This window comes from Branchiostoma lanceolatum, chromosome 8, assembly GCF_035083965.1.
Source record: "Branchiostoma lanceolatum isolate klBraLanc5 chromosome 8, klBraLanc5.hap2, whole genome shotgun sequence".
Classification (NCBI taxonomy): domain Eukaryota; kingdom Metazoa; phylum Chordata; class Leptocardii; order Amphioxiformes; family Branchiostomatidae; genus Branchiostoma; species Branchiostoma lanceolatum.
In genome coordinates, this window is record NC_089729.1 from 1,674,718 (window position 1) to 1,702,133 (window position 27,416).

The window sequence follows — 27,416 nt, forward strand, 5'->3', positions numbered from 1 at the left end:
GTTGTGTCAGTGTAAATAACAGAGGCATTACAGTTGCTGCTTTTAGATGTTGCAATTTTCCCCCCAGTGGGTTGACCTGTGTGACGTTATATTCTCACTTCGCTGTGCTTGCGTGACTCCTCAACACAACTTACCGTGCTTGTGATAATCCTTGTGTTGGTGTGAAGCATAGGTCGTATTTCTTTCGCATCTTCAACTTGTATTTGTGTCTTTATTGTCATCAATCAGTCACTTCTTAATCACATAGAAGCGTCACATGTACTGTTAGCAAGGCAATTGCCAATATGATGATGATGATCCACTGTATTCTGCAGCTAATTGTAGAAACAAACTCTGGCTGGCTTCTTTCTTCATTTCTTTCCACTGTGTCTTTTTTTCTGCCAGCTGCCGCAGCTCTCTGAGTTTCTTTGCAGTTTTCAGGTTTCCCATTCCTTTGTTTCTGAGGTCTGTTTTCATGACACTTAGTAGGTTTGTGCAATGTCTTCCTTTCCTAGCCTTGTATTTACATATTAACAGGTAAGGAAGTCCATAGCTACGTCGATGAGGTTAAACATCCAGGCAGTAAGATACGATTTTGTAAACAGACGCTTCAGACAATATCCGCGCTGCTATCGTCAGTGGTTGAACCAGAATTTGCAGTTTACCAGCTACTTATTCAAAACTCTGAATTCATATGTTAATGAGGTGAAGACAATTCTGAGATGATTCAATTGAAGACAAGTTCACCAGCTACTTATCCAAAACTCTGAATTCATATGTTAATAAACTGAAGACAACTCTGAGCTGGTTTAATTGAAGACAAAGTCATGACAAGTCTGTAAATTAATAAGTCAATTGTTGTTCGAGTCCATAGCTCATTTGGAACTCTACTGGTCGAAGTGTCGAACCCCTGTTAGTCAAAACTTTACCCCCAAATGATTTTTTCCATATCAGCTTTCGAAAATCTCGAGATTTTTGTATTACCTTGAAGATAAATATCGAGATTTTTGTTTCACTAAAAAAAAAATATCGAGATTATCTTGGAAAATCTCGATATTTTTCAAGAAAATCTCGATATTTTCCCAAAAAATTTCGAGATTTTTTGGAAAAAATTTGAAATAAAAAAAAATCTCGAAATTAATTTCGAGATTTTTTCATTTTCAATGAAGCATGAAAAGTCTCACTGGGGGGTATTATGATCCATCATGTAACAGAGAACCTTTCCACAAAATATCTGACCCATAGGTATAAAATGTGAGAGTCTAGAAGCACTAGTCCAAACCCAAATGCTCAGTCCAAATTTAATCTGCTCACTGTTAGTACTGCTATTTTTGTCTGCGGGGTGGGAAGGGTAGCAAGGTAATGGGTGAATGGGTGTAAAGGGGGTGAAAACTACCGCTCTCATTGATAAATTGTTAACCTTTCATTGTCATCATGAAATTTCTGTGGAGAATCGTTATGCCATTATTGCACATATGAACATTTCTGTTTGGACTAAGTCTTGATCTTTCCTTCTACAAAGTAACTGATAATGATGATGACTACAGGCCTGGGAAAGGCAGACAGCCTACTATGCATATGGCTGCAGGAGTTGCCCCCTTCAATCATGGGATGGACCAGTGATCCAACAGAGTGGTGAGGACAAACAACAAACCAGCTGGCCAGACTGGCGGAGGATAGCCTGAATTCAATCAAGCCTCTTGTGACCGCTCGCCGCCCTGTAACCACCTTGCGGGGAGGGGAGAGAAACCCCCGGACAGCTGGAGTTTGCGTTATACAGACTACTAGTAGGCGGAGGACACCCCTCACAAACCCCCTCCACCACCCACCCAAATCCCTCCCCCTCACAAACCCCCTCCCCCTCACAAACCCCCTCCCTCTCACAACCCCCCTCCCTCTCACAAACCCCCTCCCTCTCACAAACCCCCTCCCCTCACAAATCCCATCCCTTTCCACAAACCCATACTTATGCCTCCAACACAGCTAGGACTAATCAAAGCATTGGGTTTTACTAATTAAACCAATAATTTATTTTCAATGCCTTTTAATTATCATGATAGAAGTGACTAACAAGCAGAGGGGAGACTTAATGCCACTTAGTGGCCAAGGGTGCTAGTAAGCGACTCAGTCGCGTAGTACAACTCGGGAGCTGTACTCACACACAACCGGTGGAGTCCAAGATAGAGATCGACTGGAGAACATGTGATCCAAACTATGATGTCACCCAGAACCAACTCTATGGCGTAAATCAAAACACCTTCAATCTCTATATGACAATCTTTATAAGACAAGCTAGAAGTACATCCTTTATTACATGACTTGCCTTGAAAAAAGTCATAACACTCCAAAATCAAACAAATCTGAAAGTTGATGTAGAATAAAGTTAATGTTGATTGCCTTAGACTATACATTTCAAAGTATTAATGACTGTAGCAGTAAATCTTTTACAAGTTTTAGCCTATTTCTTTTGATGTGCTGGACAACATTAAGATTTACAAAGACTAACATGTATCAACTAAGCATATTAGCAAATTTAACATAATAAAACATGCGATGATATTTTTGATGATATTTTTACTGGCATATCTATTAGTAGACTGTGTTTAACTCAACACCATACTTTCCATGCATACTGTATCAACTAGTTCTTTTGAACAACCTGTCACACCTAGACGTTACAAAGTCCAAGTAACACTAGTACTAGTCACTTTAAATGTGGAAAGTCACTTTCCAAATTGTGGCTAAATTGCAAAATTTCTAGAATTTTCATTTCTTAAAGAACAGCAAAGTGTTATTATTAATAGCTTATTGCAAAGGGCATTTTCTCCTCTACAACATGGCATTTTTATTTTGGTCATATCACATACGGATGTCGAGATATCTGACTTTAAAAGTTGCCGAGCCTACTAGTCTGAGTGGAACAGACTGGTAGTCCATTGCTTTTGACCATAGTCCAACTAAGTCAGACTGGTAGTCTGAAGGATGTTGGCCTACTAGTACTAGTCTGATAGGGGGCACTACTGTGGAACAAGTCCATGCTAGACTGTAGAAATCCCTTGAATTAATGACAGAGCCATTTTCAGACAATATATATTTCTGGCACTTAGTGCTGTTAACATTCAGTAAATTAGGTCTATAAGAACTTCAAGGTAGCCCTATCCAGCACTTAGGCAGCCTTTTCTGGTTTTGAACATGTAGAATCTGATACTCCCCGGCAAAGAAAAACACCTGGCTATGTTAGTAATTGTTACAAAATTGACCAATTGCAAACTCTTCCCCGGTAAAATACAAGAGAACTACGGTTTTAAAACTCCTAACTTGTTTCCCCACACGAAGACTTATCAAGTTTGACACTCCTTCAGTAATTATGACTCCATGTTTTTGTTCTCGTGTGAAGGCCAAACAAAGGGGACTGCAGTCATGCATAATGATTCAGTTTGCTAAACACCTGTCAGTGAGTCGGAGTCACATTCTATCTTGACAATGAACCGTGACACACGACCTTCCCATGGTGCACTGCAGCTTCCTTCAGGATCAGGAAAATTCTCCACCATTGACAGTCTCTTAGAAACCTGAGAACGTGATGTAAGACCTTTGGTATTCAACCCTGTGGCATGTGACTTTCCCAAGGTGCAGTTCACCTTCCGACACACCCAAAGAAGAGAGAAAATTCCCGGCATCCAAACGAGTGAATCTACTGATTTTTGTCACCATGGAAGGTAAGAATGGCAGATCAGGTGTATCAGTATGTTACTAACATGAAAAAAATACAGTAAGTGGTGTCCTTGTCTGGGACAGGAATGTTTGCCAGGTGCTTGTTTCTATTAGTCTAGGCAGATTTCAGTGGTAGCCATCTTGACTTTAAGAGTTAAATTCTTTGTCAGTTACAAACTGACAAGATTGTTAACATAAAGTCAGATGACAAGTTATATCCTAAATGGTGACAGTTACAAATTGAGATTATTCTCAACTTCACAGATATCGAAAGGCAAAGTTTTTTTAATGAAACAATAAAGAACCTGTTAAGGGAAGATGGATGGTGGAGTATCCGAGTTCATGATTTAATTATTGTCTTAAGTTTAAAAAATTTTTAATAATCATTCACAACAATTCATATTCAATATTTCATAATTTATAGTGAGTGATAGTTAATAATTCATATTCCATATTTCATACATGATATTTCAAGGTTCTTGAATCCTAGTCCGTATCCCTCAAACGTGTCACAGTGTAGTGTAAGTCAGATTGCCAGGAATTCCACAGCTAGTTTCTGTAAATGTGTCTGCACACACTATGTGCACACCATAACTCCTGAATATTGATAACTCCTGATATTGGGTAGCTTGTCTTTGCTGAGTTGTTGTCATCACGTTTTGTGGCAAAAAAATTAATAATCTTGGGAACAGGGAGACAGTGAGCATGTTTTTGACAAAGGACAGTTAATAGTATAATATACAGTAAGACATATATTGTCTCATTATCATTTTGCTATCTACATGTAGAAACTCCACCTAAAGAGCCAGCTGAACATCAAGGAGAGGAGAGCGTGACCATTGGAGTGAAGGATAAGGCCAAGGTGCAAGGAGACCTGAAAAATAAGGAGGCGGCCGCAACGGTCAAGGAAGAAGATGATGATGACAAGGAAGAGGACAAAACAACTGTTACAGATGACCTTACTCAGAGTTTCCAGCACCTGGAGGTGACCAGCGGTAAGATGTAAAAAACAAGAAAGAAAATGTCTTGCAACACAACCATGCAGACATTTTCCCTGATTGACGTTTCATTTAACTCCTCAGCTAACAGGCTGACGACTTACCTGAAATGTCAGCAAGAAAAATGTAGTAGACTGTTAATGTGTTATATTTACAAGAATTCGCTAGGCCGAAAAATAGCGAATTACGAACAAAAATACCGGGGAAATATGGGCAGAAAAACCTTAACTTTAGATTTTAGAGGGATTCCTGGTTAGCAAAGTATCCATTTTTGAAAAAAAAAATAAACGTATACCGTCTAAAATAAGAAGGGTGGATTTTGAGGCGAAAACAAATAAACGTACCGGTATGTTTATTTGAGAGGTGAGAGTACAGCCTCCTCATATTACACTGTCTGGGAAACAATTGCAATAATCATTTTTAAATGTTATTCACGACAGATAGTGCTAAAATTGTCTTTGGAATCATGCACTATAGGGTCTAATTAGCAAAGCTTTATAAAAAAGTTTAAACTATTGTGTTCACTTATCTCAAATCTATAATGGTCAGCACTATCTGCAGAGAAAAATCTATAATCATGATATTTAATAATGATGAATTGGAGTGGGGCTCAATGTTACTAATGGTCTATGGTCGTTGAGATACTGTAAGGGCAGAAATGGTCATGGCGGTTTTATGTTTGCGGTTTTCGCGGTGAACTCTTCAGCGCGAACTTAAAACCACCGCAAAATTTTTGGCCCATCTATATCTGTATACTGTGCTACTATTGTAAGTTTCAAACGCGAACTTAAAACCACTACGAACACTCTATTTTCTCCCTACCCCGAAATAAAATCATGTGAACTTAAATGCATTGAATTTCACAGTATCATATTAGAGGTCACTCCACAATCAAACTAGAACTTCCATAAACCGGAGGGAGATGCTGGCTAGTCAAATGAAGAAACTGTTAGAAAATACACTCTGCTTGTATTGCAGGTGACCTGGGACTCATCTTCGAGAAGGCACTTCAAGAGGCATTTGACAACCAAGGACGGCCACAGAGCCACAGACTGCCAGATTGGCCACCAGCTGTAGAAGCCAGTCAGCAGCACCTCATCCATGGAATGACCCAGCAGAATTTTCTTGATGATAAGCTGAAAGTGAATAGGTATGCCAAAGACAGGTTTAATCGCCGCTGCAAGGACGCCATGGAGATATCTGGGAAGACCCCAGAAAAGGAGACAGGCAACAGGGGAGCAAAGCAGGCTAAACACCCACGCAGGGTAAGTGCTCAGGAAATGTTACTGATTGGTTATCAAAGAAAAATTAATCCAGCAATGAGATTGCACCCTGTGGCATACAAGGTACATGTACTATATGTACCCCGGTAGGTTGCTGGATTTGTGTAGAAGGGTGCAGCATATTTTGACACGGAAAAAGTTGTGCCTACATGTATAGCTATTAGAAATCAATTTCAATTGCATTTCTAGTGCAAAATTGGTGCAGGGTTTACAATCACAGAATACACATGGACAACAGATACATATTTGCTACACACTTGCATTTTGTGGAACCGTCACAAGGGTCTGGGTGGCTGCCATTTGGTGACCTCAATATGACCTCATTCCCAATCAAACTCACAGGTGTATACCCATTCACGCCTGGGTGGAGTGTGGAAAGTCGTATGAAGTGTCTTTCCCGATAATATATTGGGCACAAGATCTGTGACATGACAGGATTTGCACCCAGGACTTGGTTCTGAGCCAAATGCTCTGCCTTTACTCCACACGACCATGCACACAATAAGGTTAACAGTTACTACATGACTTTGTATACCCTCTGTCCACAGGTGGCGGTTCCTGAAGCAGTTGAGGTCTACAACGAAATATTAAAGTACTACCTCAAGAATGGCAAAATGCCACAGTAAATACCAGAAGCCGGTCCAGATGAAGTGCTTCAAGGGACATCTGCCAAAGGATAACGGCATACATAATACACATGTAGGCTATTATCGTTTTGTGCATGACCACCTTTAATAATGTGGCATAAATGTGTACACTGTCAGTTGACTCCTTTTTGCCCGTTTCTTTGTTTACTTTCATATCTTGTGAAACCATTATGATCTCAAAAGATTGTAAAATGGTAATTTGCAAACAGGCTAGGCAAGTTCTTTCTATCATATATTAGTACATTGTAAAACTTTTAACTTAAAAGCACAAAAATTCATCCTTGCTATGAATGCTAGTAGAATTGCCAAAATATACATTCCAGGCATGTAGTTTTCTATACGGTATATGAAGACTAATTAATAAGGGATAGGTTAGGCTATAGGTTGGTGAGGTGACATTCATCAAGGAATTCAATATTTTTGACTGTTCACCAACAAATGGACATTAGATCTAGAAGGTGTATTATTGCTTCTGGCTTATCTCTGGTACCAATATGCATGCCTATATCAGAGCTGTAACAGCATTGCATTGAGAGCCATTTATGATATATCATGGAATATACTTTTTAGATGCAGCAACATTATTTCTTACTTCAATAAATTTCTCCAATCTGAGTGTTACAGTAACTGTTCCTTGTCCTCCTTCCTAGTTTAACAATGTAGTCCAACAGAAGTGGAGACAGTGTATATAATTATTTAGCAATCCATATACAAGTAAGAACAGGTGAAACCAGACAGGGCAGGTAATGATTAGGAATGCCATGTTCTCATATAACCAGGAAGAACATAAGTCATGTAAACAGAAGGGCAGATAGAGACGCATTTTGGGACCTTATCCTAGATAAGTGAGAAAGAAGCGGGAAGGATAGCAGCAAAGAAGGGAAATTTGGCATGTCCAATAAGAGGATACAAAACATCTCAGCCACACTGCAAACACCATGATTACTTCACAGAGGCTTGTGTCCTTCAGGTTTTTGTTTCATTTAAGGAAGATCGCCCTACAGAGGAGCGTGGCAGTCCTGCCAGAACTGGAAAAAGTGAACAAGGTTGGAAATACTGGATCCATAATTCAAGCACTTGAGTTTTGCCCTCAAAGTTGGAGATGTGCACCTTAGTTTTGACTTGAGGTGCACCGGTGCACCTAGATAAATGTGTAGGGTTTTGTATAGCTAATGATAAAATTAACTGTACCTTGTAAACAGCATATTTTTTACATCTAAGAACATAAAAGAACCAGAGTACATGCACCTGTTTCCCAAAATAAATTTCAAGGCCTCATGGATTTTTCCAGTCCTTCATAGAAGAAACTTGGCCCCATAATTTGGTCAAGGTTTTCCACTAGCTAAGGTATAGTTCTATCTTAAGGAAAATACCACAGAACTACATGCCTCACTTCTCTTCAACGGGAACCCAACATTCTTTCACGGCTTTGTTCGGCTTTGATTATAGGTGACCGAGATAAATCACCGGAGACTTCTGTCATGTTTACAAAACACACCTCATGCATGGCCAGTGGCACACACAAGCTGATGCAAGTCCTATTCTTGTCTCAGGCAAGGGCGCTTTACTGATTGCAAAGATTCATTGACGAAAACTTACCCAAAACAACCTATTGGGGTTGAACTTTACACAAACAGTGATCTGAATACCACACTTTAATTAAATACTGTTACTCAGGGCACAGAAAGGCCACTAAAAACTGTGGGGCCTCACTCTAAATTAGATTATCAATAATTAAAGAGGTTGTGGAAGAACTATAATCATCACATTATTATGGTGACTTCAACCCTGTGGCATGTGACTTACCCAATGTACAGTTCGCGAGATTATTCCTGCGAAACAGACGAGAACTGAAGATCTAGACCCACAAATTTCTATTCTGCACCACTTGGATTTTTTTTCATCATGGCAGGTAAGAATGGCAGATCTAGTTTCAGTCTAGAAGTTTCCAGACTACAAATGTTAAGCTCGGTTCTACATGTATGATCATAAACATGTTTTCTGCTCAATAGTCATGTACATGATATCACAGTCTCACAGAATATTTGCAATGTCTCCAGCTAATCCAACAATAAAGGCGACAGACCCGACAGATGCACAACAACAGGAAACTTGGGATCATCTCACCTTCGAAGGGGCACTTCAGAGGAATCAACAAGATGGGCGTTTGCCTCGGTGGCAAGGTCCACCCAATTGTCAACAGGATTTCATCAATATGCTGACTGAGAACACACCAGCCAAAGCTGCACTGTCTGTATCGGGTTTTTTTCCTATACATTGTTTTATGTTGCAATTATTAGCCCTCGGGCAAGAACTTGCAAAGTAACTATCAATCAATTGTACAATTGTATACCGCTCACTTCTGTCAATGTTAACTGCATGGAATCCTGCTAAACTGACATTGTATAATAGTACCAGCATAATATTCTATGATGTAATTATTTGAATATTTCCATCATATATCATATCAAATTTCAAAACTGAAGTGTTCATTTCATTCCAACTAGATATATGTTAGACTAAGGAATAGGTGCAGTGAGGTGTATTAATTAATTCATATCCACAAAAGCACATTAAAAAGTGTTTCATTCTGGTACACCTGGCAAACATGAACAATAAAACATATTAGGCAGTCTCAAAATACTACACTAGGAACCTACATTTTCCGTCAGCAATGAGTGAAAATAAATGTAGTTCAATCTCTAAGTACCTTTGTCAGTGATATATGTCCTGAAAGCATCATCTTCTTCCTCCTTGATACACCAGAGGTTTGCCCTCCATGCCTTCTCTAACATCTGGAACATAAAAACAGATTACAACATTCTTCAATTTCAAGGATACGTTTAGGAATTGAAAACTGAAGAGAGATACTTTCTTTGTGCCCCCTCATACCAGAATCTAGACATAGCACTTGTCACTTCATATTTTTCAAAAATTATGATAAATGCATGACACTAGAGAACAACCTACTGTCTCAAAACTGTATGACAAAGACATACAACTGTAGCAGATGACAGTAGAACATATTGATCATTCTATCATATAAATCACATGCAAACAGTGCACGCAAATCTGAAATATTGCTTGAAGAAAAACATTAGAAAAACATGCAATCATACAACCCCTATAGTTAGACTTAGCTGTTAGCATCACAAAAACAGTCCCTTACATACCACTGCCCCACTCCACGCCGTATGGCTGTTTGGCCCTCTGCAATTTGACCAGCGGTCGGGCTGGAACCTTGGGCGATACGGAATACACCGTGTTGACATGTGTGTGTAATCTATTTGATACCATCCCTTATATATACATGTAGTAGCTTCAAAAACAGTCCCTTACATTCCATACCACTGTACGGCTGCTCTGTTCTGACCGGCGATCGGCAATGACTGGACAGCGGAGGGGAGCTGTGCGGTCTGTACAGAGCAGAGGATGATGGGATATCCGCAGGCCTCCCGGCTGGAACCGTTTCCTGCCTCCTGCTGGTGAAGTGGTTCAGGATGCCGTACAGCAGGGGGCTGGGGAGGGGGGTAGAAAAGTGATGTAGAAAAGTGTGTGTCATAAACATGCATGTGTGTGAGTGAGTCTATATGATTGACACATGGAAGACCTAAGTGCAGCTATGGCAGATAGACTGGTGTGGTCGGAAGTTGTGCAAGGACTTGCCCCCCCCCGGGGGTCGACCGATGATGATGATGATGATTGTACGTGTGTGTATGTGAATGTGTGTGAGTGTTGACATGCATTAATGTATGTGTGTAAGAGTTAGTGGGTTTGTGTGTGTGTGTCTGTGTGTGCACATGTGACCTTGTGTCAGGGGATTGTGCGAGGGGGTTGTGTGTGGTGTGTTGCGTGTGTGATTGGGGGGAAGTGTTGTGTGTGTGTGTGTGAGGGGGGGGTGTTTTGTGTTTGTGGGGGGGGTGTTGTGTGTGTGGTATGGGTGGGTTGTATGTGTGTTTGCAGGGTGCTAGTCCTTTGGATGATCCTTAACCACTTCTAAGGTGGCCCGAGACATTTCAGCCTGAACAACAATGATGGAATTAATTATTAAAATGGTATCAAAAACACAGAAAGAGAAACCTGTCAGTAAGACTCACACAGAGGCAGTGTCTGGGTCCTCTCTTACATTCAGTTCAGCAGCCAGGAAGTCTCGACTGAGGGGGGTCCTGGGCTGGCCTGTCTCTGTGGGGAAACAACACTAGTCTTCATACATAAAGGTACCCCAGGGGTTACTTATAAATAGGAGAATGTTACCACTGCACAGTTGACAGTCCAAGGCTTTAGTGCTTTGAGATTTTGTTTGATACAACAAAAATGTATGACATTGTGTACAGCAAGATCACGGCACTAAATTTCGTTGAATAGCAGTTGAACAAGTTAACAACCAGTGCACTTGTGTTGCTGGTTTAAAACATCTTGTAACTGTTTTACAGATGTTGATCAACAGTGGTGCTGAACATAGAGACGACCAAGATAGCGCAAGAAATGGTATTAGTGCTATTATCTTACAACGGTGTCAAGCAAAGCATATTGAAACAGGCTTTGGGATTTTTGAACTTTCTGCATATTCATATATCTGTTTGATCACAAAATCAATATTTTCAAGTCATATACTATGATATAGGAACATCTGCTCCAAACCTGCCAGCAGCACAGACTGTGTGTGGTTGTACTTGTTGAACTCGAGGTACTCCCGGATCAGCTCGTTGATCAGCATGTTCTCGTGGTTCAGTCGAGGTTTCTCCTCAAGGGGGTCCTGCATGGACTTGAAGATCTCTGCCCGGACTCTCGCCTGTAGCTGCCCCATAACTCCACGGGACTCCAGGGACTCCTTCAGTACTACAGGTACAGGAACAAGACAAGTAAAGGAAGGATAGATTCTTCATGGACTTGAAGAGCCCATACTTGTACAAGTTGTAGTTTGCCATCACCCCATGGACTTCTGGGGACGTGTTTAGCACTGGCGGTATGGTAGAGACACAGGACAGGTAAAAGAAACACACATTTCTCCAGATCTATAATTTGCCATGTACTGAAAGAAATGAATTAACGTTATGTACCAAGAAAAAAATCAAGAAACAAATCATTATGATTTGTATCAGTTGCTGTGTCCATGGAGGTTAAATATTTAAACCTCCTTGCTGTGTCCAACAATGTTCTGCAAAACTTGCTGTATCCAAAAGTTGCATTCCTTTAAAATACTAATAAACAGGAAAATTTTGACCAAGGATAGCAGAGGCAGGCCCTTAAAAAATGAAAATAAGTGTGGCAATTAAAAATTATTGCCATAGCGAAGGTGTCTGGATTGATCTTACTTCACTGTAAGGAAAGTACCAACGTAGCACTCTAGATCTTAGTTCTGCCATAATATTGTGCAAAACGCACTTAGAAATCAGAAAGGCATCTGCCAAGCAGATATAGAAAGGCATCATGTAACTCGAGGAGTTCCTAGCATATCTGGAAAGGCCGGATTACACTCCCGTTGTAGTGTCTTTTTTCTCTGGCATTGTTGGATAGTATGAGAGAAACTAGGCCGGAAGTTTAGAAAATCGTTGTTATTCTAGCTCTGTAGGATGTGTTTTCAAGGAGCTACTGTTGTCTTTCCGACACCACACGCCCCCCCCCCCCAAGATTCACATTTGTAACTTATTTGTTACCTATTTCCAACATATTCTCGTCATTTTGTCACATTTCCACCATTGATAAACGACGAAAAACGCAAAATGTGTAAAATCTGGTTCATTTACATATTAACTTGCGTCCCGCAACTTAAAATGCAAATAAGCCAGCGTAGAACACTACGAAAAATAAGTTATGGTCGGAGTTCGAGCGTCACAGGAAAATCACCACAAGTAAACAAACTTCAGAACGTCGGGCGTCCGATCGCGTGTTCGGTGTTTCGTCGGAATGTTGGACAAGATGGCGGCCAATTCAAGCGGCGGCGGGGATTGCGTATATAATTGTTTTCAAGACGTTCGCACGACACTACAAAGTCGCATCCGTACGTGATGAATATTGATGTGCAGTGTAATAAGGTAGATTCAACTAATGATGTAGAAAAATAATCAAAAACAAAGAATTTTGTTTTATGTTCATGTCACAATATGCCCCTTTAAGCTTGCCCCTAAGGCTTCGCTAAAAAGAACATCACAAGGGAAAGAACACACTTTGGCCCCCCTCCCCCATATCATTTATCTAACATTTCATTTCATTTTCATTTTATTTATACAGGGGAAATACAACACAGTGGCACCGGCCATAAACTAGCTTTACCAACATAATTCTAACCCAGTAACAAACTGAATATTGTGCTTGAACCATGGTATTCGTAAGAAACAGAGAAAAGCTCGTGAAAACTGTGCGGCTACCGTTTTTCAGTTCGTCCACCGTCGCTCTGCTAGTGGCTGCCATATTTCAATCGCGCGCCAATGTGCTGGAGTGACGTCACACAACCCTGCCGCCTAGCGCTTCTTACCATTATCGCAGGTAGTTTTCAAACTTTTTGCGAGTTACCTGCAAGGCAAAATAAAATACTGCTGCTTCTATTTCTATGCAGTGTCTTTTTCTGGATTATTTTATTTATTTCTAATTTCATAGCCTATAGCCAAGTTGCTGTTCTTCCTCCAACATTTGCTTGAACATAAAACAATTTTTTCGAAGAAACATCTGCGTCAACAATCGACAGGAAGAAGGCGGGACCAAAGAGACATTAGAAAAATTCCGTCCGGCTAAATTTCTTGACAATGTGTTTCTTGTTTGTGCCTTTGTTTGTCTTTCCTGGAACGTCACCTAAAGTTTTGCTAGCATCCACCAATCAAAACTCAGGGAATTATTTGTTTGTTTTCAGACGTCACTTACGGGAAAGTATTTCAACCAATCAGCGGACAGAAACATCGTGCGCGACGACCTCGCCTGTCAGTTTTCCAAGAACTGAGGGACGGAGATTGAGCATCTTGAAAAGCTCCCGATTTTCTTTGAATTTTACCCTTCTTTCCCACTTTTTGTGTTCGCCATTGCATCTAACGTGTTCCTGAAGCTTCCAAGCGCCTAAGGTAAGGATGTGTTTTGTGAAATCATTCGTTTTGGGGTGATATTTTGACGAGAAAGTTTTAGCATTTGGCGCAGCGGGACCGAAGTCGAAAAATTCCTCTTGTTGCAAAGTGACAGAAGCCACCTGCCTATGAACCGTAACGCTAATATATTTCTTCGGGAAAAAAGACAATTATCGTGGACATTTGTAACATTTGAGCGAAGTTTTAGTCAGTTTTTATTTTCTATTTGCACTAACCATGCGTGCCACAGATGGACAGAATTACTGGGGAGGGGGGCGCAAATTTATGCAGCTCTCATGGCCGGGCCAAGTGATTTATGGAGCTTTGCATTTTTTAGCGACATTTTGAGTTTTGTAAGGAATATTTTGTCAGTCAAAAGGTTTTCGTCAGTGCTTTTGAAAGCTTACATTTTCTATTGTTTGTGCTCTTTTCTAATGCCTGAAACATTCTGCCATATTAAAGGGACGTAAGAAAATGAATGCACAGAAAAAGAAATTGTGATTTTCCAGGGTTTGTTTTTGGTCTGGATATTTCCAAGATGCGTCTTTTTACTTGACGACATGGCATCAACTCTTTTAGATGTACAGTTCCAAGGTTTTTTTGGCAATACAGATACGTTATCATTTCTCAGTATGAATTTGCCAATGAAGTGGTAGAACTAGAAGAAGCATGTTTTTTTTGTTTCCGCAGTGTTCAAGTTCAACTTCAGCCATGGCCAGAGTGTGGGGGAAGTACAACACTATGGATGTGGTGGACCCAAACGAGGAGTTTGTGTGTCCGTACGACCCGGTCCATGTGATCCGAGCCTCCCGTATGCCGTACCATCTCATGAAGTGTCGCAGGGTAAGCATGAAAGCTTTGTTAATTAGCCTAGATTCCAGACTGTTGCCAAGGCCCACACACTCTAGCTACATGGCCAACATGCCCCAAGGAAATTTTAACTCAAACCCACAATGCCCACAAAGAATGGGCTTCTCAAAATAAAAACAATACACCCCTTCCAAACAATAGCACCCAGCTCCCCCCACCGTGCCAGAGTCCTCAAACCGTTGGCGTGTAACCAGAAGAATAAAACGAATATTCCTTGGGTGCATTTTGACCCTCGAGCTAAGGAGCTGGCTTGCAAAGGAACAGGAAACAGTCCTGCATCTGGCTATCAGTTATTAACACAACTTGGACTGTTTTAGTGTTTATGTCATTGTCATGTTGGCCTATATAGAGTAGTGACATCACTGATCTGATCATCTCTGATTGCCTTGTTTCTGCGACACGCCAACATACATAACTTTGCTTCGGACTGGTTTCTACCTACAAAGATGAACTTTTAAACTCATACTAACTCTTTGAATCTTAAATCTCAGAACTATGCCCACAACGACATGCGGACCTGCCCATTTAACGCTCGCCACGTCGTGCCGATCGGAGAACACCGCCACCACATCGCAAACTGCCCCGACAGGAAAGTCCTGGACGTTCATACAAGCTTCGGTATGTCCTGACAGCCTGTTTAGATGATCGTGCCTCTGATTTTTATTTCCTTTTAAGTTCTAGATTGAACGTTTTGAGTTCTTTGCATCTTCTCCTTGTCTCGTGTATGTTGGTAGACAACAACCTGTTTTTATTCAACTGTAAATCACCATAAGGTCAATTTCATCAGGTCGGTAGATCATACTATGATTCATAGGAGACTGGAATTTTTAGGAGACTGGAATTTTTTACTTGATTTTAAATCCACTTTATTTGAGTGCCCCTATTTTGGTTACATTAACTGGATTGTGATGACAATGTTTGTTTGCCTTTGGCTTGAAAAGTTTTTACGGTATAGAAAAATGTACCGATCAGGGAAGAAATCATGAGGAAGCTTGTTCCACATAGATAATATGGGCTTAGGAAAGAAGCTTTTAGCATGGAACTTCCTCCCAAGATATGGAGTATGGAACTTTTGGAAGAAGAACAGGTGTTTTGCCTCCATGGTGGTGGCAAAACATGTCCTTGCTGATAAAGTTCTTGCCGCTAGATGGGTACGCAGCAACAAAGCTGTCCACAGTCAACTACACATGTACCAGCTCGGAAGAGAGAAGGGGGCAAGGACTCGACATAAATGGATGATGATGTTTTTTGTGTGTGATGGAATTTTTCTTCCCTGCAGAAACTGAGGAGCAGGAAGGGGGGTACTTCAAGGGCTGCACTGCAGTCCCCGCCTACAACTCCTGGGAGGCCCCTCCTGCCGAGGAGAACTGGGAACAGGGTGAGTCTTAGGTCAAGGTCAAGTGTCTGTCTCAAGGTGAAGTGCTTATATGAAGGTCATGTGCCTTTATGAATGCCATGTGTCTGTATAAATGTCATGTTGCTGTCTGAAGGTTAAGTGCCTATCTCAAGCTCAAGTGCCTATCTCAAGGTCAAGTGTATGTCTGAAAGTCAAGCATATGTCTAAAGGTCGTCAAGTTCGAGTCTTTAGATCATATCTTTTGAGTATCAAACATGCGTACATGTAGTCTGAACTAGAAGCGCTGTTATTTTGCTACAACATGCATTTATGAAGGTTGTCTTGATCCCCATGGTCTCAGTTGAACTTAAATTGTACCTGTAAATGCTAATGAGTTGCCTGTGTGTTTTCCCCCACCCCAGAGGCAGAACACCACAACGCAGCAGCAGCTGCTGCCCAGGCCCCCCAGGAACAGGGGGGGGATCAGGAACTCACTGCCAAGGACCTCGCCTTGTAAGTCAATCTCTTTGTGCTGAACATAGCTGTATTTGTTGATTATCAAGCTACAAATGTATTTATATCTAGGCAGGCCAACAAACAATATATTTCTCTCATGGAATGATATTGTTTGTAGGTGCTAGAATGTAGAAAAAGCCCATTTTCGCTACAGATTTGGCCTGCCAGCTTTGTCAGGATTTTTTAAGGATTTGGATGTCCTGGATTTTTGCTAGTGCTAGTTTAGAGTCTGTGAGCTCAAGGGTTTTTTAAGCTGGTAATAGTACAGGCTGATGGGTTACTGCTTTCTGTTTAAGGATGACCCCTGCACAGAAGAAGAACTACAAGAGGAAACTGAGGAAAGAACAGGAGAGGAAAGCTGCAGAGAGGTGAGAATCTTAGCCTGGAATCCATACCATCGGGGGCTCCTCGATATCTCTACGGCACTGGGAGTAACCCCCGCCCGCTCAGATGTTTAGTCCGCTCGGGGTGTGTGTACGGCCTTGGATTAGATTACGTCGCCACTAGGGCGGCTGGGAAAGTAGGGTGGCAAGCGGAAGTAGTGGTAGCGGTAGAAAGGCTATCAGAAACGGTTCAATAACGCAAACTGGGCCTGGTAAAACACCCCTAAGCCGACCCATAGAGACTGGGACCAGGCTATGAGAATCTGTTCCTTGAATCGATTATTAGCCCATCCTTGTTGCATGCCATTTTAGTTGCTAGCTTCTGGGCCAAAATGTAACTGGTTTGACCCCCAGTCTAGCTGCAGAAGGTCTGTATGGTGATTTGCATACTACTGGTAGGACTTGCAGTCTTCAGGGAGATTTTTCAAGCAGTCCTGTATAGGGGGACATTTGTGCCTTGAGTACATTGTCTACCACATTGTCTATAGAGAGAGCTAGTTCATTGGTAACAAGTTCCACTCTAAAAGTAAAACAGTTCTAAGAAAGAATGCCTTTTTTTAGCACTTCAAATGTCTGTGGGACAGTCATTCTTCCCATTACTATTTGATAGATGATATGGTACCACACAATCTAACGAAGAGACACCTAGTGCACTCATGATACATCTAACAAGTTAAACTGTACAGTATGCCGTACATGTAATTCTTATTTCTTTCACTGTAACTTTGAAAAAAAACGTGTTGTTGATATTCATGATCCCTTCACACATCTGTTCTGTAAATCACTTGCCACCATCATGAAGTTAAAGTTCAGTGAAAGTGTCCATTTTCCCTGCACCACACAATTTGCTACCATGAAGATAAAGTGAATTACAGTAGTGTGTGCAATATATGAATGAATTCCTTGTCACCTCCCTTCTCTTTGAAAGTTTAAGACTGCCAATCCCAGCCCATCTAACCATTCCTGTGATGTATGTTCCCACAGTGCGGCACAGGCGAACGGTTCAGCTGCCTCTAACTCCACCAAACTGCGGATTCCCCAGAACTTCAGTGCTGCGGCCTGCTTTGCCCCCCAGCAACCTGCCGTCCAGCACAGCATTCAGCCTGCACAGCCAAGTTAGTCTTACTGTCAGCCTTTAATGTCTATATGTGTGTTTGTATGTTGTATGTGTGTGTCTCAGAGAGAGTGTGAATGGGTGTGTGTGTGTGTGTGTGTGTGTATTTGTGTTCCACACAACAGTTCCTGCATGTTCTGTCTGATGGGGTGAAATCTGCTGTCTCTGTTAATTGCTTTTTAACCAAATGAGCAGTTAAGTTTCACAAGCCACTTGGAAGTGCATGTTTTCCTTGGTATCATCATTGCTAGTTTTCATTTATGTAGTTACAGGAGGTATTTGATCTGTATTTCTTTTAGAAATCCAAACTTTGTGATGTTTTGTATACAAAGTGACTTCTGTAAACTGTTCGTAACTGTTTCCTTGCTGTTGTGTTTGCAGACACAAAATTTTGTTGCATGTACAGGGATCAGCTTTGACCTGATTATTAAATCTCTGTCTTCATTGTTCTGTTTCCAGACAACCTGACGTATTCCCTGAACATGGGCGGGGTCGGGAGGGGCCTGCTGATGAGTCAGAGGTCAGCTGGGCCTCCACCAATCAAAAGGCCAGGTGGGTGACCTAACCATGACCTTGGATTGTACCATAGTCGTGACCTTGACAAACGACACACTTCTATAGTTTGTAATCCTGTCATTTTGCCAGTTTGGGCCACGTAGACTCCAAATCTGATCTGAAGTGAAAAAAAGCTCATTTTGCAATCAGATGTTGATGTTTATGGATGTACCATTGACCACCTGTTTGTTGACCAGCTGCCTTTCTGTTGTAACCACCCGTCTATTGTATTGCCTTATGCTAAGTCCCTTGAGTGGTCTGTTTAAAGATGTTTGGCTGTCTTCTGGATTTCTTAGGACCAAGGATTGCTGCCAACATCTTCGGGAACTCAGCAGCAGCAACGGCTCCTCAACATCAGGCGATGAGCAACGGCCACAGCAGCCCGGCAGCCCAGAACCAGAGCCTTACCAATAGGCATGGTACCCCAACTGCGCAAGCAGCAGCAGCAGACACCCAGGCATTTACCAATGGTCACAGCATCCCCACCGCACAGATGCCACAGTATCAGGCCACCAACGGCCACGGTATCCCTGCATCGATGGGCCAGATGCCACCCAACCAGGCACTAGCCAACGGCCACAGCAGCACTCCAGCACAGATGCCACAGTACCCGACGGTTGCTAACGGTAACAGTAACGGGGTGCCTGCAGCCGCCATGGCTCTGCCCAGCTCCCAGCCCCTGTCCGATGCCGAGCTGCTGATGTGCCTGGGCCGTGGGAGGGGCCTGTCGGGGTACAGGCAGATGCTGCAGCCGACCGTGGGGCAGGCTGTAGCCAGGAGCAGCTCCAATGGTAACTGTTTTTTTCTGTGAATAGCTCAGTAGCTTCGTCAGTTTGGTACGAAGTCATTAGAGGATAAGATTCTTATTTCACATCCCTTCCTTTATTTCTGAAGTTTTAGCAAGGGGATCTAAGGACAAATGATGTTGGACAGGGCAATATGGAGTGATGTATGTACTTATTAAGTCCCGGCCGATAGATGATGATGATGAAGGGGATCTAGGTGCAACCACACCTTAAACAATAACTGATGATTTCTCTCTTCACACACGCAGGGAGCATACCTGAACTGGAAGGTCTGTCAAACCGCCACAGCAGCCCTAATGTTGCAGGAGGTCCTGCCATGATCGGAGCTGCCTCAGCCCTCCCCCCTCCCCGTTTCGACTCCCCCTCTTCTTCTGCCTCTGACTCTCAGACTGAGGTGTCTGACGAGGTGGGTTTGTCTTCTGTTTGTCTCACTGAAAAGTCTCTTGCCACCAAGTTTGTATATTTAATGTGATTAGGTATCGGGGGGAAGGTTAAACTCTTTATGGTCCAGTATTTTTGTGTTTTTTTGTTGTCTTCCCAAAAATGTGCATATTTGTCTCAAAATTTTGGCAGGCGTATAATTAAGTCTGTGTGTGTGTTTCTAACGTACTCGCAACAGCAGCATGGGTAACAGAGTGAAGTCTGCCAAGCTAACTAAGAAAAAAGCAGCTTGTTAACCTTTCCTCCGCCCCACTTAAAAGGCAAGAATAACAATAATATAACTTGTTTGTACTGAACAGAAGGTAGGTGATTCTAAGAAGAAGAGGCTTTACAAGCTCCAGAAGAAGTTGGCCCAGATTGCGGCTCTCGAGGCCAATGCTGGTCAGGGGAGGCAGCTGAGTGAGAAGGAGGTATGTTCAAACATTTAGCCTTTTCCAAAAAGTGTACAATAACACATTACAGGTAATGCCATACATTTGTTTCAAGACTTAATTGAGGCCCCCTTTTGACTGGATGATGACAGTTGAGCAACCAAGATTGAATTTGTAGGACCGATGACTTGAATTGAATAATAAAGAATGATGTCAAGCTTTGATATCTTTCATTGTGGTCTTCCGCAGGTCACAAAGGATACATTTTGAAAATGTTTCCTTCGTGATCTGTGGAATACCAAGGTGCACACAAACTTTACCAAGTACGTTTGGATGAAATTTGTTTGCACTTCTTATTTATAAGAATGTGGTCACCGCATCAGTAACAATGGTGTAGAAAATGACGTTTCCTCTGTGACCCACAGATGGCAAAGGTTCAATCAATCAATAACAGTAGCCACCTTAGTGGAAAATGGTGCGTGTAGAAACTGTGTAGTATTGTCTAAGACTTAGTGTTGTTTCCTCTGTGACCTCCAGAAGGCGAAGGTGCAGACGAAGCCAGCTCTGCAGGCGGAGCTGATGGAGCTCGAGTGGCAGCTGCAGGATCTCGGGCTGGGGTGAGACTTTTGTTTCCTCAATCAATCAATCTTGGATAGTTTATTATCTCCATTATCTAAGTAATTTTCTCCATTAATCGATCAATCAACTGCTGATGCATGGCAGCTGCAGGACTTGGGGCTGGGGTGAGCTGAACTTTTTCTCAATCAACAATCAATCAATTGCTCATTCATCTGCAGGCATCAACTGCTGATGCCTTGCAGCTGTAGATATCTCTCTCCAGGATGTTCTATTTTCTGTTTAGATAATCTAGTTGGCTCTGGTGATCCTTAGCTCTATTAAGACACAGTCTCATACAGCCGAGGCCAAGTCAAACGTTCCTGACCAATTCTCTACCAAGTGGCGCTCAATCTTGAGAACACTTGTGCAGAATGAAGTGAGATGCTTGAGGAAAAGATGGGAACATTGCATTTTTTTAGCTTATGTTGGTCCTTTACTTTCAACCTGTAATGCACTTGTCCCTAAATTATCCTTACTCCCCACTTACCGCTACTCCTCAACATTTTTCCATAGGGAGAACTGAGTTCTGAAGGCAGGAAGACATGTCGCTAAAGAGCAAAGAGTCGTATGAGACGTATCAAAGTGTGATTGTCACTGGAGGCAGCAAGACTCCCGGTGACTGAACTGTTATTTACAGAGATTCAGTTTGTTTGATGTTACTTTCACCTTAGTACAAGTGGAGGATGACGTAGAAAGAGGTCTTAAAAAGCCTTGAAAAGCAATTTGTTGTTGCAAAAGTTCTTGTTCTTGTTTTTAACTCTATTTGTTACATCATCAACGCACACCAAATACTTTCTGCGAATCTCAATACTTTTTTTCTAAAAAATAATAACAAAAAGAAAACACCGTAAAAAAAACATCCATGCAAAGGTATATTGTCAGGTGTGTTTGGTTCCTTTTGGGTAGTAACGAACTCCATTTTTTGTTGCTGTTTTTTCGACATTTCGAGTTCCAGAAACAAAAGAAAGAAATTTGGTGTAGCTTTTTAATTCTGTTGTTCGTAATGCTATGTATCTAAATGCATACTCAAACTGCATATTATTAGGTGCCTGTGTCTCAGACCATAAGAAGCATTCCAAATCACTGACTTGAATTTTGTGCTTGCCGCAAATTAAAGATTTCTCCTACTCATAAGAAAAAAAGATACTTGGTTCAGACAAGGAGGTTCTTGTTCAGATGAGAACATTCCATTTTGTTAAAGTTGTAGCCATTTTGGCTCGCAAGAAAGTGAACAAAGCCAAGACAGGTACAGACAGATAAAGCATGTATTTTCAAAAATACTGACACCAACATACATGAAGAATAATGTAAAATATTGTTTTCATTGTAGAATATTTTCTGGACTACTGTCCAATTTTCAACCCACCTACATACCCCATGTAATAAAAACCAATGATCAATTACACAGTATAGTTAACAATAGGGAAACTCCATGGTATTTGAATCATTCTACAGGGTGCTACTCTATTTCATTCTCAAGTTGATAACAGTTTTGTACTTTTTGTAACTCAGGTATCAAGTGTTGCAATGTTATATCTTCTTGTTTTGTATCTTTTGTAAATAAACATAGGGAAAACCTTTCCTGTCAAGTTTATGTTCGTATGCTTCTCTCTAGATTGCTTATGCCGAATTTGAGTTTCCATGTACACTGAGGTATCTTAGTATGCTTTCATTAAATGTTCATTGTTAAATCAGCATGAGGTATAGTCAGCGTACCATACATAAGCTGCGTTGTCGAATGTGCATTGCTCCCTCTTTGGCTCATTTGTCCTTAGGGGAGAGGTAGACTAGCATTCATATTTTTGTTCTAACAGTACAGTAGGGTAAGCTTTCCATCCAAGAGGTATCTAGGTTGCTCTAAAAACTTGATAACGTTCCTGAGAATAAACGTTAAGACTGCTGCCTCTCTCCATCTTGGTGCAGACACTGAGATACTAACACCGTTCCATCCAATGCATTCCTTACTCCAAGGGACAAATGTACGACAGTAGCAAGGCGATAGCGTTGGTTGTTACCTCCTTAGCTGGGTGCAGTTGTGGTACCGAGTGGTGGCAGGCCGACATGTCCCAGATGTCCAAGAAAGCAACGTCGAGTCCTGCCATGATTGCCTTCAGTCGTCTCCACATGTCGTAAGCCAACCAGTCACTGCTCATCAGCACCTTGGACAGGTAGAGCTGGTCTCGTACATTCGGGCTTTTGAAAATGACCAACGTTTGCGGAGCCCGTCTGTGAAGCTTCTCGATAGCCGCGCGGATGGCCCAAAGTCGGGCCTCGAACTGCTCAACTGGGTCGTCCGTGAAGTGAGCCCAGATTGACAGCAGGACAACTGGGTTGTCGCCCGCACGGATGTTGTCCAGTTCGTGGACGATTGTGCGCAGGTTTGCCAGCTCGACGTGGTGTCCTGAGGGGAAAAGACCGTACATGCGATGAAGATTGGACACAACATTGGAGAAATAAACATGATCTGCAACTACCATACAGTTTTTTTTTGCTTGTAGAGGTATATTTTCGGTTGTAAGGAGAACGTCATTCACCTTTCCCAGATGGCTGACAGCGTCAAATGATATTTAGTGCTGTGATAAGACCTAGGGAAGGGTTCGCTATCTATTGCGTTACAATAATGTAGAGTGTGAAGGTACATCATGGCCATAATACAAACATCCGACTTTCTCTACAAACAACTTCTGTACCGAATCTAATCTGGTCAAATGGTATTACCATCCTTTCTTCTTCATTATTACGTGCTTTAACCTCATTAAGTTGATGACTCCAAGCACGGTAGGTAAGACGTACACAAGACTGTAAGGTTTGATCCACTCATTTCAGAAAGGAACCCTACTCATTTCGATAAGTCTGGCGGGTCCTTCTTTTCATACCACAGCGAAGAGCCCCTCTCAGGTTCTTAAAAGCGTGCATGCGAAGACGGACGTTGCTAGCTTACCTGCTCGGACGGGAAAGTGATGAAAGCGGAACTGAAGCACCACCTTCTGGTCCCGTTTCCGGCACACCGCGATGGGGCCGGTCCACACGTACAGCCTCAGCGACTCCGGGTAACGGCCCTCCACCTGCACATATAACAAGCACAACAACTTATAATAATAATGGTTTTTATTGGTCAGAAATTACCCGCAATGGCAGCCTTTCTAGCGCTGAATTGATGCAGGGTATTACATGGAAGCTCCGCCGTATTACAGGTTTCACACACTACACAACATATATAATATCTTATCCACACTTGCATTTTGTGGAACTGTTGCAAGGGTCTGGGCGGCTGCCATTCGGCGCCACCAGGTGACCTCAATACGACTTGCCCCAACCGAAGTCAGGTACCCATTTACACCTGGGTGGAGTGAGGAAAGTCGTGTAAAGTGCCTTTCCCAAGGGCACAAGATCAGTGACATGACAGGATTCGAACTCGGGACCTCTTGGTTCTGAGTCGAACGCTCTGCCGTTGGGCCACACAACTTACGTTTAACAACAGTCCCATGTGTATCAAGTGTGCGCTTTATTGAGATCCTGATCATACCAGGATTGGCGAATCGGGATTCAGTTATGCAGGGTACGGGATTGATCGCGATTCCTGGTACAAGCGTTCCGAATACGACCCCGATGGGGCATTTATCCCGATACACCGAATCCACCTCAGGATAAACCCCCTCGAACCCCGTTCATACCATGATCCACCGAATCGGTATTAATCCCGTGCCCTTGATGAATCCCGGTTCGCGAATCCTGGTATGAACGGGGTCTTATGGAAGAAAGGGAAACTTGTTGTAACCTAAGGCTAGGGTATACACTTGTGCATACATGAAGTCAGTATGAGTTCCAAATTGACATTTTTGTGGCTTGGGCAAAGTTTGCGGCCGAAGAAGGTTTTTTTTTCGGTTTGATAACCAGGCTGCGCAACGGCGGGTCAGAGTTTTAAAAAAAACCATCTTCCCCGCAAATTTTACCTAAGCAAAAAAATGTTCGGAAATTCATACGGCCTTGATATCCACAAATGACAGTGGCTGCGTACACTGGATAAGCAAAAGGGAGGATTACAACTAAACCGCTTAGATAGATTTAAAACAAGCACCTCTTCCATGTAGTCCTGGCAGCGGTAGTGGTTCCTCCTTCCCAGCAGCGCCTCCAGCTCGCCCGCCAGCTGCCTGCCGGTGGAGTCGCCCTGCAGCAGGGAATATGTATAGTATAGTATATAGTATGATGTGTGCATATATATATATATATATATATATATATATATATATATATATATATATATATATATATATATATATATATATATATATATATATATATATATGCTTGCTTATGCTTATGTCGAGACTGGAAGGTCTCGAGTCGTGATGGCAGTCCATGTGGTTCTATCCCCCATCGCTTGGAGCAGACTATCAACTTCAAGGCCAGTGTCTTTCTTCAGGGTGTCAATGTATGTTGCTACGCGTCTTCCAGGCCTCTTTTTCCCATATATATATATATATATATATATATATATATATATATATATATATATATATACACACACACACACACACACACATCATAATTAGCATACTCATTTGCATACTCGGGACAAAGTAAATGAAGCCGTTACCTGCAGCAGGACCGTCCTGTTCCGCAGGCAGGTCTCCACGTCAGGCCGGGTCAGCCAGCTGGCGGCCCGGCAGGCGGAGGAGTACCACACGTCCCGGTAGAAGTAGCCCTCGGACTGGGACGGCGGGAGGTTCGGGCCACACGGCGGCAGGTCTGCTGGTGGGCCGCGCTGGTGCAGGAACGTCTGTGGTACTGCTGGAAACAGCGTTGAAATGGCTAAATTATGTATTCAGTTATCAATGAAATAAGTTTCAGGTACCATCCACTATCTTTCAGCAGTGACTGAGAATGAAGTCATTGATAAACGATAGTGGAAACCATCTGAAACGTATGCTGACTACAAAATTTGTCCAGCTGCTTGATTTCTTTTGTACTACCTAATATTCTATCTAGATGTCTAACCTTCATCTTCGTATTCAATTATCACATAGATTGGTTTAAATTATAACGGCAGGGATGCGTTCTGGGACGTGACTCTTCTTCTACTTGCTGCTTTGTGACAAATATGTTTGTTATTTTTCTTCAACTCTTACAGATATACGTGGCTACCGCATGTGGAGTCCAAGTCCTAGGCCAAGGGTCTTTCAAAATTCTTTATCTTTAGCACACTGAAGTAGCCGTTGGCGTTTGGCACCCAACTTTCTATTGGCTACAGAGTTAGGCAGCAGGGCTTGGGAGAAGGACTGAAGTCCCTGAATAAACGCGCGGATAAGTTAGGTTGTGAAATCCATGAAAAATGGGCTTTAGGTAGGACACATTAGTAAGGTACATACAGGTGTCTTGCAATTGTGTTGCCTGGCCACAGCCCAGCAGTTCCAGTCTCAGCCTGGGGAGATCCGCAGCTGCGGCAAACGCGACCCGCAGGAACCTGGTCACCAGCGGCGGGCTGAGCGCCTCCTCCGAGATGCTCTCGCCGTCCGCAGTCCCGTCAAACGTCTTAAACAGTGCATTGATACGGTATAGTCACAAAGAATCTCGAGTACGAGAGATCTTTATCAGCCTTCTACATCCCATCCATTTGGAGCCATATATTTTGTTGTTCACCGTGTGTTGTTTTGCTGTCGTTCTTGGATGACGAGGAGAGAGCTGTCTATGGTGTAATCAATCGTTTGATACAACCTCCTAAGAGAGGACATGGGGTATTTGATTTCTTCTAAATGTATCCTCGTAAGCTTTCCGCCCAAAGTATACTGAATAACTTTTTAGTACAGGACTTGCTGATATATCTTTAGAAATCCTATGACCAATAAGAGTTAAAGGCCTCCGTAGCGTAGTATACCTACCTCACTACCATTGGTCCATTTCCGGCCGTCATCAGAGACCATGAGGCGATATGCTGGCACCGTGCCTCCCCACAAGCCCTGCGTCTGGAGGCCCGTTATGACCTGGAATGACCAAGACAACAGGGATTAGATGCACAGAGAGATTGGAGTAGGAGTTTATTGTATTTCTCTCCTTTACCTAAAACTCTAGGTTCCACAACGTAAGCTCACTACACAAAGTATGAAGTATTCTTAAATGAAAACCCGGTCGTTAGATAACACTATTCCCTTGATAAAATAAAGTTTGTTCCTGTTTTCAGATTTCCTGATATATCATCATGACATAGTAAGTCTGGAGGCAGAATTTTATTTTTGCTTTTCTGTCTGTTTCCTAAAATACATACTGTGCAGTGCTGCCATATATCCTCACAATTCTGCTTTTTTGTCGGTGAGTCAGGGATGGTCACAAAGCAGTAGGGTTCAGGGGGAGAAGTCTGCTATCTTCGATAGCCCTTTTATGACGGATATCGTTTATCTTAGCCTGGGTATCTAGTTGTAAGAGCCGTCAAATTCTTTCCGTACTCACCTTTGGGACCTTGAGGTCTATCTGCAGCCACTGAGAAGTGTCCTTACTGTCGGGCTCCCAGGCCCGCTGGCCGTGCAGGCGCGCTCGGTGGGCCTCGTACCCGCTCACCGACGAGGAGGCGGACAGCTGCCCGTCTCGGATGGACCCGCTGGCCATGCCGAGCGGTCGTGCACAGCAGACCAGCTCTGTTCGTGAGACAAACCGGAAAAGGATGCAGATAGTTCAGTATATGAAAAAGAGACGGCAATGTGGTCTTCTGGTTAGGGTTTTTGTAGAGTTAAAGACCCCA

General features: G+C 42.4%; 4 protein-coding genes across 5 annotated transcripts; 2 read left to right on the plus strand and 2 right to left on the minus strand.

Moving 5' to 3' along the window:
* Positions 1 to 3,691: 3,691 nt before the first annotated feature.
* LOC136440471 (uncharacterized) lies at positions 3,692 to 7,242 on the plus strand. Its single transcript, XM_066436519.1, has 4 exons — positions 3,692 to 3,698; positions 4,482 to 4,688; positions 5,670 to 5,956; positions 6,523 to 7,242. Exons 1-4 carry the CDS (start codon positions 3,692 to 3,694, stop codon positions 6,598 to 6,600), a joined length of 579 nt encoding a protein of 192 aa, XP_066292616.1. The 3' UTR covers positions 6,601 to 7,242.
* A 2,089-nt stretch (positions 7,243 to 9,331) lies between these two features.
* LOC136440323 (centrosomal protein 20-like) lies at positions 9,332 to 13,075 on the minus strand. Its single transcript, XM_066436291.1, has 5 exons — positions 12,990 to 13,075; positions 11,263 to 11,460; positions 10,719 to 10,803; positions 9,961 to 10,139; positions 9,332 to 9,416 (listed from the first exon to the last, which is right to left on the minus strand). The coding sequence occupies exons 1-5, from the start codon at positions 13,030 to 13,032 to the stop codon at positions 9,361 to 9,363; spliced, it is 561 nt and encodes a 186-aa protein (XP_066292388.1). The 5' UTR covers positions 13,033 to 13,075; the 3' UTR covers positions 9,332 to 9,360.
* Positions 13,076 to 13,513: 438 nt separating this feature from the next.
* Positions 13,514 to 22,277, plus strand: LOC136440035 (AF4/FMR2 family member lilli-like). Of its 2 annotated transcripts, none has more exons than XM_066435800.1 (13): positions 13,514 to 13,673; positions 14,364 to 14,516; positions 15,035 to 15,161; positions 15,823 to 15,921; positions 16,302 to 16,392; positions 16,692 to 16,763; positions 17,763 to 17,893; positions 18,352 to 18,444; positions 18,744 to 19,238; positions 19,502 to 19,659; positions 19,997 to 20,104; positions 20,603 to 20,682; positions 21,197 to 22,277. In XM_066435800.1, the coding sequence occupies exons 2-13, from the start codon at positions 14,385 to 14,387 to the stop codon at positions 21,204 to 21,206; spliced, it is 1,596 nt and encodes a 531-aa protein (XP_066291897.1). In that variant the 5' UTR covers positions 13,514 to 13,673; positions 14,364 to 14,384; the 3' UTR covers positions 21,207 to 22,277. The 2 variants fall into 2 exon arrangements, with proteins under 2 accessions (XP_066291897.1, XP_066291896.1); XM_066435799.1 differs by having other exon boundaries at positions 13,515 to 13,673; positions 19,994 to 20,104.
* On the minus strand, positions 21,931 to 27,311 carry LOC136440472 (NXPE family member 3-like). The gene is made up of 7 exons (XM_066436520.1): positions 27,128 to 27,311; positions 26,563 to 26,664; positions 26,053 to 26,215; positions 25,281 to 25,474; positions 24,762 to 24,851; positions 23,625 to 23,748; positions 21,931 to 23,084 (listed from the first exon to the last, which is right to left on the minus strand). The coding sequence occupies exons 1-7, from the start codon at positions 27,281 to 27,283 to the stop codon at positions 22,645 to 22,647; spliced, it is 1,269 nt and encodes a 422-aa protein (XP_066292617.1). The 5' UTR covers positions 27,284 to 27,311; the 3' UTR covers positions 21,931 to 22,644.
* Between the last annotated feature and the right edge of the window lie 105 nt (positions 27,312 to 27,416).

What these genes read in the sequence shown, in the direction of transcription:
- LOC136440035 (XM_066435799.1), top strand. Translation starts at nt 14,385, where the DNA reads ATGGCCAGAGTGTGGGGGAAGTACAACACTATGGATGTGGTGGACCCA. An exon ending in AGCCAGGAGCAGCTCCAATG is followed by an intron (nt 19,239 to 19,501) that starts GTAACTGTTTTT and finishes TCACACACGCAG; the next exon opens with GGAGCATACCTGAACTGGAA. An exon ending in AGACTGAGGTGTCTGACGAG is followed by an intron (nt 19,660 to 19,993) that starts GTGGGTTTGTCT and finishes TGTACTGAACAG; the next exon opens with AAGGTAGGTGATTCTAAGAA.
- LOC136440323 (XM_066436291.1), bottom strand. Translation starts at nt 13,032, where the DNA reads ATGGCAGCCACTAGCAGAGCGACGGTGGACGAACTGAAAAACG. An exon ending in ACAGTCTGTGCTGCTGGCAG is followed by an intron (nt 10,804 to 11,262) that starts GTTTGGAGCAGA and finishes GTTTCCCCACAG; the next exon opens with AGACAGGCCAGCCCAGGACC. An exon ending in GACCCAGACACTGCCTCTGT is followed by an intron (nt 10,140 to 10,718) that starts GTGAGTCTTACT and finishes CCCCCTCCCCAG; the next exon opens with CCCCCTGCTGTACGGCATCC.
- LOC136440472 (XM_066436520.1), bottom strand. Translation starts at nt 27,283, where the DNA reads ATGGCCAGCGGGTCCATCCGAGACGGGCAGCTGTCCGCCTCCTCGTCG. An exon ending in AACACAATTGCAAGACACCT is followed by an intron (nt 25,475 to 26,052) that starts GTATGTACCTTA and finishes CGCTGTTTCCAG; the next exon opens with CAGTACCACAGACGTTCCTG. An exon ending in TCACTTTCCCGTCCGAGCAG is followed by an intron (nt 23,085 to 23,624) that starts GTAAGCTAGCAA and finishes TTTTCCCCTCAG; the next exon opens with GACACCACGTCGAGCTGGCA.
- LOC136440471 (XM_066436519.1), top strand. An exon ending in GCACCTGGAGGTGACCAGCG is followed by an intron (nt 4,689 to 5,669) that starts GTAAGATGTAAA and finishes CTTGTATTGCAG; the next exon opens with GTGACCTGGGACTCATCTTC. An exon ending in AGGCTAAACACCCACGCAGG is followed by an intron (nt 5,957 to 6,522) that starts GTAAGTGCTCAG and finishes CTCTGTCCACAG; the next exon opens with GTGGCGGTTCCTGAAGCAGT.